General features: G+C 41.4%; 1 protein-coding gene across 4 annotated transcripts in view; it reads left to right on the top strand.

The window, feature by feature from the left end:
* Window positions 1–12,357, top strand: part of LOC115775209 (receptor-type tyrosine-protein phosphatase delta) — a 139,032-nt gene that overhangs the window by 61,021 nt on the left and 65,654 nt on the right. For all 4 annotated transcript variants that reach the window (XM_030722765.1, XM_030722766.1, XM_030722764.1 and 1 more), the window contains 2 exons: window positions 4,775–4,920; window positions 6,920–7,061. In XM_030722765.1, coding sequence (XP_030578625.1) covers window positions 4,775–4,920; window positions 6,920–7,061 — 288 coding nt within the window. The remainder of the gene's footprint in view (window positions 1–4,774; window positions 4,921–6,919; window positions 7,062–12,357) is intronic.

Below are 12,357 nucleotides of genomic sequence, written 5' to 3'. Positions count from 1 at the left end.
TTAATGGCTTGGCAGATCAAACTTAAGTCTATGGCGAATCCTGATAGCTGGAAATATTTTGGCCATTGTGAAGGAAACGCAGACTCGGATCTCTTTGTGTGTTTGACTCTGAGTTAAGCCAATATCAAACAGGCTTGTTATGAATGCAGATCTGCAAGTTCCTCTGAACTCCACTAGGATGATTAAAAAAAAAAAAATCGATGTTATTAACCCCTGTCCTCAGTTTTACAGTCGATTCCTCTTATATCTGCCCTGTAGCAGGTACGCACAGCAGAAACGTCTTTTAAAAAATTCAAATCAGACCAACAAATACCTGAAGGTACAAGGTTATTTATGCAATTCCAAGTTACTAACAGTGTTCCTTGAAATGCTTCCCCTTCTGTTATGTCATAATTTGACTTTTAATTAAAGGTACAGTCAGTTGTTTTTTTTAGTTTCTTTAATAGAAAAAAATATTGTATTCATAAATGTACGTTGATTAGTGTGTAATTATGTCTTCCAGCAAACTGATGCATTCTCATAAACTTAGAATGAATTAATTAAAAACACATAGGAGCGGGCCCCAATTTATGGAAGCCGCAACGTTGCACCGCCATCTTGAATACAGTGGCCGAGACGGACATCATCATTCCGCCTAATCATGTTTTATGTACGCTTTCCCTCTGATAAACAGTTTGATTGCAGTCTCGCAATCAAAGTTTGAGAGTTTATTCGCCAAGTGTCCCAGTCCAACAGTGTTTGATCCACTTCATAGACAGTTTCACTAACGCCAGTTAACAGCAGCTAACAGAGGCTAATAGCAGCGAAAACAGCAGCGCTTACCGACAAAAAAGTTCAGGATATCCTCAACAATTCACCTCAGTGTCGCTGCCATCAGACAGAAGTGAGCTTCGCTGACTCATCGACTCGTATCAGGCTCCTTTCACAAAGTTTTACAGCCTCTTCCAGAGTAAATAGAGGTGGACACCTGACATACTGACAACTGAGGTAAACAGTGGACTGACAGCTTACACTCACTACAGATGAAGCACAGACAGTTTTGTTTGTCCTACAGTGGCTACTGCAGCTAGGATTATGCATTTGAATTGGGAGGGGTAAGAAAACAGAACTCGGTTGACTTCAGTCTGCAATCTACTGGCATCAGTGACAGTTTATGCACTGTATCTTTAACACAGTCACATTATTTATTCTTCGTAATCAGGAGTAAGCTGGAAGAAAAGAAATATAAAATTTATCTCATTTGTATTAACAGTCAGTTGAATGGGGTATTTACCCTAAACTTGGATACTATTCAACAGCACGATGCAGATTTATTAAGTTTATATACAGCCTACCAAAAGGCATCAATCACAAGCTTACTCTTTAACATCTCTACATTGTGTTTGATTCAAAAGTAGGTAATATTTTGTCACTGCTGGTGCATTTGTGGTAACCATAGAACTCAAATTTAACTCCTGGTGGTTCCTTTTTTTTTTTTTTTTTTTTTTTGTATAATCAACCAATTAATGGTTTAAAAAAGCAGTTTTAACATTTTAAGACCTCACAAAGGGCAAAATGGTAAGGGTAGTGTGCAGCAGCAGAAACGGTTGTATATTTTATCCTCTACCCACATTGTTTAAGGCTTCCAATTTTCATCTCAGTCCTGACATTAAAAACAGATATTTAAAGTCGTGGAATGGTCTGCCCCCTCAGCCCTGTGGACATGGATGTTCTGAAGAACAATCGAGGTTCTCACTCAAACATCAAATTATTAACACAACACTGAGCCATGAAAAATGGAGCTGTGGGATGCTTCGTCTTTTCCTGTGGCTATGTATGGGATAGGTTACATAATGACCTCAAGGGAAGGCAGGCACAGGCCCATGTCACAAGCCTTTTAGCTTGTGACACTTCTCATTTGTTTTGCCGGTGACAGCTTAGCATGGGATTACCAGGTGCCTAGCCATGGCATTAATTTATGTAGATTGTGGTTACCTCTCAGAGGAGGTGTGTACATGCAGCAGAGGTAAAAGTAGCCTCTTTAATTTTAGCTTCGTGTTGAAAAGTTAATCTTTTTTTGCGTGTGTGTAAACGAGCATGACTTACAGGCAAACAGGTGAGAAAGCGTCCTGCTTTCTTTTTTGTGAGCTTTTATACTGTAATAGATGTTGTCGTTTCCTGACACAGTCGCTGACAAAAATCTTTGGTAGGTTTCTTTGTGCTGTGTGAAATTTGCACGCAGTTTGCTCAGAGACCATGCCTTTACTTGCTGCCAAGGTTATAGCCGTGGTATTGTTCGGACAGAGCCGAGGTTTCAATCAGCCTCTGTCTACATGAAGCCATACGAGGAGTCTACCAAAATGGATGTTTGTCAGCTGCAGATCTAAAATGGGGGTATGATGGCGATATCAGCGGCCATGTCTGTGAAAACACCATTACCTCCATGTCACGCCTCAATCACTCCCCATTGTGCGATGACTCTCCCCCCTTCCCCGACCCTCTTCCCCTCACCTCCAGCGCTGATCTCCCGTACATGTCGTAGAAGTCTATTACAGGCAGCATAGGGAGACGCACCGAGCCATAATGGATGGCCTGGGAGCGAAAACAGCCCCAATAGCATATCAATTACCCATCAGCGCCCTCTTGGCTGCATGCCAGTGTGCACCACACCCCAGCCAAGTCAATGAGATAAGGTGCAAATGCAGATATAATGGTGCTTTAGGCCAAGTACAAATTACACAGTGTCAACTCTGCTACCCACCTGTCTGATCTGTCAGCAGGTGCACGAGAGAAAAATTCTGAGAAGGGTGTGTGCGTGAGCGTGAGGGGCGATCAGGCGATTTCGCAGACTCTCCGGCCCAGTGGAAGCCCAGCTGCTTGCCCGTTTATCTGTTCACCCTTTTGATTGCCACTCGCATATCTTATGTCACCTCTCCACGAATCCCGCAAGCTAATTTGTCCCACACTCGCAGTGCCGTCACCGACACTGCTGCTGGGCAGTACAGGCTGAGAGGGGAAATCAGTCTGTGCACAGGCAGACACGCGAATAAGCACAATCTCACACACACAGATGAGGTGATTCAGATGGTTGGCATTACTGCAGCTGTGTGGCCTCTAATGGCCTTCTGAAGTGATTGATAAAAGGCAAACAGTTGCTCTGCAGGGGGACAGATGGAGCTGCGCCTCCCACTGAAGCCGGCACTCTAGCTTCAGAGGAAAACACTGGCGGCGGGGGTCTGACTTAGCTCTGACATTATTGCTACTGAAATTATAAGAGCCTTGATCATGATAAAGCTGGAATGTAAATCAATCAAAATCTCATCAGGGGAAGCCAGGTCCCTTTGATAACCAGTCACTTTCATGCGTTTTGATTTTTGTGCGATTGTAAAAGAAACGTCAGCTTGTGAGCAGAAGCTGATTAGCCTGGAGGGGGGCGGGGGGGGGGGGGGGGGGGGGGGGGGGGGGGGGGTTGGCAAGACAGGAATGAATTGTTGCGAGTGAATGTGGATTGAGATTTGCTGTAATGGCTGACAAAGCCTGACTTACACTGGCGGAACGGTTTTACAGTAATTCTAAAAATGCACACTGCGGGAATAACGTTTGGGGTCTCATTGTTGTGCAAACCGAAGCAAAAACTAGCGCACGGCGCCGTAAAAACCGCATCCGAGATCGAAAACGTCCCTACCATGACCACAGAAAGCACACACTGTTCCACTCCTCTGTTCTCCCCACCTCCACTCCCTTGCATTTTTTGCATTTTTATCCTCATTTCCTTTACACTTGACTTGTTGCGCCAAATTAAAGGACCAATTAAGAGCAAAAGAATGGCAATCAAAGAATTTCAAGGCGCTTATCAGGTTTATGTCGCAGTGTCTGCAACTAAATGGATTTATAAGCCTCCCTTTTTTTTCTAAAAAGAAAAGGGAAATGTTGGTCTGTGTTACTACAAAAAAGGGAAATGAATTCATGGAGAAGAGCTCATAAAGGACCTGATGAGAGACAACCAAACTGTTACACAAGGCAAATTTATGAACAAGTAGTGATGATTAGAGTGTAGGTTCAGTTAGCAAATAGTTACAATTCAGTGACCTAATAACTACCCCTTCACAAAGCGAAGAATTAAGAAAACAGAAGTGAATGACTCTGCAGCCTCGTTTGAAAGCCTTATTGTGAACAACAGACTCACCACAGGAGTAGCTCCATGCCTCTAGCTTGCATTTCCAACCATTCATTATGTGACAGTATCACAGAGCGATCACAATAGCACAGTTTACAGGCAGAGAAATGAGAGGTGGTCTTTTTCTGTTTCTGCCTTGACACTACTGAAAGGCTTTATGTCTAAATAACTGGCAATTAAATCCAGATTTTTAGAACAAATGAGACACCAAGTGGAAAATCATTTTTATAAGCCTTCTTCCTCCTTTTTTTTTTTTTTTTATTTTTCCTTTTTTTCATCACAACAAAATCCACCCTAAGTCTCAAGTCAGTCATCCTTCAATGGAGATTTCGCAAAATCCTTCCAGGGTCAGGAAAATGTTTTATACATTCTGCTCCCAACACCTCTGTCCTTTTACTCCTGATCTCAGCAGCTGATCTGTTTCCACTTGCACAATAAAGTCTCCATAAGCTCTTGTCTTGACTTCCAAAGTCAATCTTCTTAAAAGCCACATGCCGAAATCCGCAACTTTATTTTCTAGCGTGTGTGGCTTGATAAGAGATTAATTGCTCATTCTTCGATGCTTAGCATGCTCACATTTTTTTAAAATTGTTTTTCTCCCTCTCTCTCTCCTTTCAGCACCACCAAAGTTTTTAAGAACCCCCAATGACCAAACAGGCGTGCAAGGAGGTGTAGCATCCTTCATCTGCCAAGCTACAGGAGATCCACGGCCGAAGATTGTGTGGAACAAGAAGGGGAAGAAAGTCAGCAACCAGAGATTTGAGGTATTAGGTCTATTGTTCTGATGTAAAATGCTCGACAAAATGGGAATGCTTCAGCACTGCTTTTGGCTCTGCTCGCACATAATCCATTCCGCCAAGCCTCCCTCGCTTGCTTTTGCCCTGACTTGCCACCACGCATTAGCAGGCTCTAATAATCATGCTGGCCAGGCTTTTAAACATGCATGAGGTTTAATGAGCAAGTACACAAAAGATCTGGGGACAAATTTGTAATTGAATAAAAGACAAGGAAAGAGCAATTGGATAGAAGGGGGGAAAAAAAAAAAAAAACCAAACAACTTGTGGTGTGACCCAGATACCTCCATTAGCATCACGCCACATTTGCCAGCTTCATGCAAAGTGAAAAGGGGGAAGTAGCGCTTTCACTTCGAAAAAATCCTTTTGCTTTGTGGCATCTTTATCTACATGCATGTCGTACCCTCCTTATTTTGGCTGAAGCTTTGATTTCTGGTCAGCTTTAATCTGCGCTGGGGCTCAACACCCATGAGAAACAACACATCGCAGAACACTGATAAGATTTCTATTAATTTCTGTGTCAGTACTTGGGACTATCATGGTGTCACCCCACCCCCCCGCGCCCTAGATGCCATATTTGCTTGCTACTGCACAGCAGGATGGCTTAAGGGAGCTTGGAGACCTCTTCCCACCTCTTCTTTGCATCTCATACCCACAGAAATCTAATCTTATCAGAGTTCATTGCATTTGCATCTCACGTTGCGCTGAATGCTAACACACTAGTTTTCATTCCTTCATTGCCTCACAGGACTTGCTGGCAGCCGCCATTCCACACCGATTCAATCATGCACTGCCGCTTCATCTTCTAACAAAAACCCATTTCCTTTGGAAGTCTCACAACTTCCTTTTTAATTTGCTCTTTGGCTTTGACTAAGAAAAGAGGCTGTTCCTGCCATCACCTGCTGACAGCTTGAATGCCAACACCGCTGCAGCTTGGCCAATGAAATGTTGAAGTGTATTGTTAACTAACATATGCTCAGATGTATTGTGAATTTTAAAAATGTGCGTAGGCCTGTGTGTTTGTGTGTGCGTGCGTGTGTGTGTGTGTGTGTGTTTGCGTGTGTGCAGCAGAGCTCTCAGGCCTATTTTTATTGAAATCTACCTCTATGCTTAAAAGAGATTGAGTTATGACAGATCTTTCTAAAATCAGTGAGTATACAACATGTAGCATGCAAAAAAAAAAAAAAATAGCTGAATAAGCTACAAAAAAAAAAAAAACACACCTGTTTGTCAGCATTTTATGTGTCGTTCGTCCAAAGCAGTCGATCCTGTCTTTTGTACCACTACCTCACCTCATGGTACAACTGTCCGTAACCGTTTACCAAGCCACCTTTAACTGTTTGTGCTTGTTTCTGTCCCATTGACACAATTCAGTGTGATGCATTTTCTTCAAATGATAGAATGTTAACTTTAAGAGTGGGACATATTCAAGTTTAAATTTTCTACAACCCAGTGCCCGAGCAAAAAAATTGTCTGACCAAAGATAAAATTCCCCATTCTTAAAGTTAGTCGGCTCCATTGATTATTTTACGAGTTCTTGCACAAAGCTTAACTAGACATCAAATCGACTAACTTGCCAGAAGAAGCCAAAACTGAACACATGACGAGTGGACTCCGTGCATAGCCACAGTGAACATGCTAGCTTTTGTTGAAATCAAATATGTTTCGCACCTACGTGTTACCCATGGTAAAAGGACACTGCATAGATGCTATGCTACATAACAACAAAGTGCAACATTCACCAGAACATAAATCACTAGGGTTCAGCGTACGGTAGGCAAGCAGCTTTCGTTTCTGTCATAGAAAGCACATTGTGTCAGTCACCATCAGTGTTGTTAGCCAAATGTCCTCAACAGTGTTGTTTCCTTTTCTTTTTGTTGTACTTTTTTTTTTGTTTCCTGCAGAAGGTCCCTCACCCATTGTGAACAAAAAAATCTCCTTTAACATATCCTGTCTCTCGCACCTGCAGGTGATTGAGTTCGACGACGGCTCTGGTTCAGTGCTGAGAATTCAGCCGTTGCGCACGCCCCGAGACGAAGCCATATACGAATGCGTCGCCTCCAACAGTGTTGGAGAGACGAGCGCTACCACCAGACTCACTGTTTTACGTGGTAGGTCCCTCTCAAGAGCCCAAAAAGAAAAGAACCCCCCCCCCTTCTTACACACACACTCGTGCACCACTAACATACTCCTTTCTTCCAACTAACCCAGGTAAGCTTGCTTTTATCTGTTTTATGTCTTTCCTGCCTGCTTCTTCTTTGCTTTTCACTGTCACTCTGCACCGTCAAACGCAATTTCAAACTCTGGTTACACTCACGTTGTGTATTCTAACTTGATAAGATTTAGTCCATTAGCCATTTAGTCAACTAAGTTTCCGTTTCTAAGTGACTTAAGTCATTTGCATACAGATTTCTGACACAATAATTAAGATGCCAGTTAAATTATGCAAATAGCCATCTATTCCTAGCCTCCAGTGGTTTAATGGAAAAGCTCAGCAATAATTTTCAAATCAGTCATTTTTCATCTCTGCACTTCAGCTTTGATATTCATTTGACCGTGCAGAAAACAAAGCAGGGCATTCTCATGTGATTAACAAGCATATATTGTTTAGAGCGGTGTTGCAGTGGCAGGCTGACTCAATGTCAGCGTCTTCTAGCGGACCGGTGGCCGTTAATACCCCGCACTCCTCTACACAAACATGTGTAGCAATCCAGGCAGGAAAGGTCGGCCACTTTGTTTACTTTCAGTGAGCAGTGAGAATAAAAGTCAGATGACAAATAAATATCAAGTTGGATGACAGTGCCTCTTTTATAATAAGCAGTGAGCAAAATTTTATCTTGATTACACATAACATCCCATTCAAAGGCAAATATGTGGTGGCCCCGAGCTCAAAAGGCTGCGTAATATCTCTCTAAAACATGACTTGTTTGACTGTGAATGGAGAAAATGGCTTTAGAAAAGAAAAAAAAAAAAAAAAGCCTTGGGCTGCTTGAATGAGGTGCGCTCCATTATGTGCCACAATTACACAACATGGCAAATGAGTTCCTATTGAGAGGGGTGCTTCCATCCTATAGAAAAAAAGCTGGCTCTGCGAGTCTCTGAAGCCCCCAGCCCTCCCTCCCCTTGCGTCTTATCTCACCAGTGAGCCAACAAAAGGCCCTTTGCACTGTCTCCAGAGGCCGATTGAAAGAGAAAGGTGGCACGTTCAAATGCAGCTTTCTCCTGTTTACTCTGGAGCACAAAGTGAGGGTGTGTATGTGGCACGCGTGCGTGTGTGCGTGCTCTCACTCACATGCAATATTGTGCATTTCCTCTTCCCTTTCACTCTCGCTCTGTCTCTATCTCTGTATTTTCCCTCCACATGCACGCACACACACACACACACACACACACAAATAGATAGCTGAGGGATGGGTAGAAGCTGCTCTTCCCGGCTCCACGGCCTAGCATTAGCATGTTTATTACCATTTCCATTTTGCTCTTCTGCTCGCTCTCCTTTCCCATCAATGTATTGAAGGTGAGTAGAGGCCTATCACGGCTGAAAAAAAAATTGAAAAACGGGGGCAAGCTTTTTCTTGCTCAGCTTTGGTGCAAATATAAAGTTGTGCTCTCTCACATTGCCTGCTGTGGATATAAAATATTGGCTTTGTGAAGCATTTGGCTGATAACCTGGAATTTCTTTTTAATATAAATATATGTTCATTTCACTTCAGTATATTAGCACCACTGTGGAATAACAGGAATTTTATCTATACTGAGTTTGAGGATTTGCTTGGCATCTCCTGTCTGACAGTTCTCAGCACTGGTAGTGATGCCTTTATAAGACTAATAATAAATAAAATAAAATAATAATCAATATCAACAGTAGTAGTAATTGGAGACATAATAGTCACAGCTTGATGTAAGTGTGTTGAATATCAGGTCATTTTCCTTTATTGTTATTGTGGGTTATACCAAAATATAAATATATAGTAGACTATGCACGTGTTCAAGTTGTAGACGTTACTCAAAAACCAAAGATAAGCTGATTTGGACTCTCTGCAAGATGGAAATGTGCCGACATACTGCACTGTAAGAGCGTAGTACTATATAAACAACTTACCGTTACCTCAAGCATGTTTTATATATTATTTAGAAGCCCCAAAAGCTTCCTACTTCCAAAAGTACTTAGTACAGTACGATGAACATGACACTGCTGGTTCATTCCACATGACATAAACTTCAGCTTGAAAAAAATGCTATGCTTCTTTTTTTTTTTTTTTTTTTACACTCGTCTGTCACCAAGATGAGCAAAAAAACCCCCCAAAAAACAAAGAATTCTCTTCTCCTTTGGCCGTTTCACTGGAGAAATACTGAAGTTACACGCAAGTGTGTGATGCAGGGTTGGAGAGATAAATAAGCAAATAAAGATAAGTGCTACTGCACCAGGCCTAATACATATAAAGTGACTGTTCGTTTAGTTCATTTAGGCTCCAATGGTCTGTGGAAACGACTGCAAAGCATCTGTTGTGGGAAGCTCGCCACAGGGGGCGATGCCTAATTCCATGAAGGAAAAGCACATTCTTGTAATTGCTGTGTTATGAGAAGAGGGGACTTGAGGTGACAAATACCAGGGGATATTAGTATTCCAATGGGCCTCCAACTTGATGGGAACCGCCATTAGTAATGAACTTCCAAGCTTTAGAAAAGCGATTTGCATGAAAGGCGAACTCTGAAACGTAATGATGTTCCAAGTCAAATCCGCGAGGCCCCGGCATGAGGTATGGCTTTTCTTATTGCACTTTTTTTTTTTTTTTTTTTTGCACTCTGCCTTTTGATTAACTATGAGATGACCCGACTCATACGCAACTCATGTCTTTGAATTAAGGTCGTCTTTATCTGCTTGGTAATTGAGAATGACATGAAGGGATTGAAAAATGAAGGAGCTGCACATTTTGGGTGTCATGGCCAGAATACGATTTCAGTGAAATGGTATTTAATCTCATTCATGAATGTGTGTGTATTCACGGTGAGGCGTCTAAAACAAGTATATATATCCTTAGACAGTTAACCATAAGTAAACACGAAAAATACCTGAAAAGACAGACAGAACACCACGCGGTGTCGAGACACTTTGCTAGCAGTACTTCCCACAGAATGATGTGTACATTTGAGTGCTGCAGTTCATGATTCAGGCATGATTAAGGATTTGTATTTCATCCTCATACTCCCATTATGCTGTCAACAACCATTTCCTGTGCCCCACACACAAGCAGGCAAACTTATGCAGCTGTGCACAACTTGACAGTGGGAGCGGAAAATGGGAAGCCGCTCTCCTGTGACGGAAAAATAGAATGCATCATTTCCATTTGTATGGAATGGTGCAGTGCCGTGTAGCTGAGACGGATCTTTCCACATGCAATGAAAGCGCAGCTACATGATCAGTGATTATTCATAGAATATATATATGCTGGGATCTTTGTCATTGTTATGAGGAAAATAGTCTGTACTCTCAATAAAAGACACCAATAGCTGCCTAATTGATATTCTGCACTGCGCTTGTGTGGTGATATCCACAACATGTGGGTCAACATAAACTGTGTGTGTGGACGTGCCTTCAAAGCAAAAAAAAATAAGCTAATTTGGAGTTATGATAAGGATTAAAATGTACCTTAATACAGTACTTACACCTAAATGCCATTTTTTTTTTCATTTGTATGCTCTTGCGCCACCTCTAACAAGCACAGAGTGCAAGATGAACAAAAACCGGTCTGCATGCTCAAATTGCTTAGGAAGATAAATGCTGTGTCAGCTGTCTCAGCAGAGTAAGTGTAGCAGTTGGTAGAAAGCAAGTGACCATTGTAAAATTACTGTGTTTGTGATCAGTGGCTTGCAAAAGTAAGGAGAGGAGGGGGAGCAGCAGCTACCATGCAATTCTCTGGTTTACTGGCGGGAGCTCTATAGAAGGCAAGACCTGAGCTGCCGCATGGAAGCACTCAATTTTGTCAGGAAAATACACTTTCCCTCTAACAAATGGAGCTGGGATGACATGCTGACTCATTGTAAGAGTTTTTAAGTATTAAACTAACTTATTCAAACGCAGTTTACACAATCAGTGCAGATTTATCCTTGTACAATATTTAGGATTGTTAAACTTTTTTTTTGTTGTTGTTGTCGTTGTCTCTGGAATTTCAGAGGCTACCAGGGTTTTACATGGTGCATAACTAGTCATTATAGCTGCGGCATATTTGTCTCAGAAACAGCTTTTCTCTCTCTCACCTCAGCATGCTGGAACCGTCACAGGCAGTCGATTATCATCATTAGATGTTTCATAAAATCTCCCCATTGCTTGAGATTTGGCCTTGATGGTGCTTCTCAACTTCTCACTCCGCCATACGTCACAAAAATGGAGCACATAATGACAAGTTATTCATTATTGTAATTAAAAAGATGGAGTTGACTGTCCTCACCGAAATTGATCTTCTCAGGAAAAAAAAAAAAATAAAAAAAATCCCCCACACCCCTCTATAACTTATTGTGTGGTTAATCATGAGAGCCAATCATTATCTGTATCATATGCAGCATGATTTAAAACAAAAGTGCTGCTTGCAAGATGGATGTTAGACTTTATAGTCTATGTAGTACGTCACAAAACATCTGCTGGTGCCTTAGAGGTTCTTGGACTGCGCTCCGACCATGATAGATAATGCTGCACATGTTGTGACTTTGTATTTATTTTAATAAAACTAAACACAGTCGCACAAGATTAATAATTATCGATTCCAACAAATGAGGTATGCAAGTTTTTGTGGGTTTTTTTTTTTCCCCCTTCCTGGCCGTAGATGCTGCTGTCATCCACTGTGGCCTCACAGCACTGGCCTATAATAGGGTCACGATTGATTTTACCTTGCAAATAGTTTCCTCACATAATATCGAAGTACATTAAAAGAGCACCGTGAAGAAAGGTTAGTCACTGAAACAGTAGTTCTCATAAGGCTAAATCCAAGACGTGCACATATCTATATAATAAATTAAATTTTGTAATTTTTCTATTTAAGCAGCTTATTAAAACTAAATGTATTCAGCTGTGTCATGTTTTTTTTTTTTTTTTTTTTTTACTAACATGTATGATATAGTGTAAAGGCTCTGTGTACAAATCTTACTGTGGTGGTAATCATTTAGCAATATTTTTTCACTTTTTGTGCTGAATTTCCATCCTGAAACTGAGAATGGCCTCTGTGTGACAGCTGAAACATTGAATAAAATGCAAACCAAACTAGACATAAAAATTACTCAAGTTCAGTCCATATGTGCAATATTCTTACGTCCAATCTTATTGGTTATAACCATTCTAATACATACATATATTTATATACATTTTATTATCTTCTGAACCTGCAATCATTTTACATCCTGTCCAATACTATA

The sequence above is a fragment of the Archocentrus centrarchus genome (genome assembly GCF_007364275.1).
Source record: "Archocentrus centrarchus isolate MPI-CPG fArcCen1 chromosome 18 unlocalized genomic scaffold, fArcCen1 scaffold_23_ctg1, whole genome shotgun sequence".
In the NCBI taxonomy this organism is placed as follows: Eukaryota; Metazoa; Chordata; class Actinopteri; order Cichliformes; family Cichlidae; genus Archocentrus; species Archocentrus centrarchus.
The sequence above is the reverse complement of the archived record's forward strand: the minus strand, read 5'-3'. Positions and strand labels throughout refer to the sequence as shown.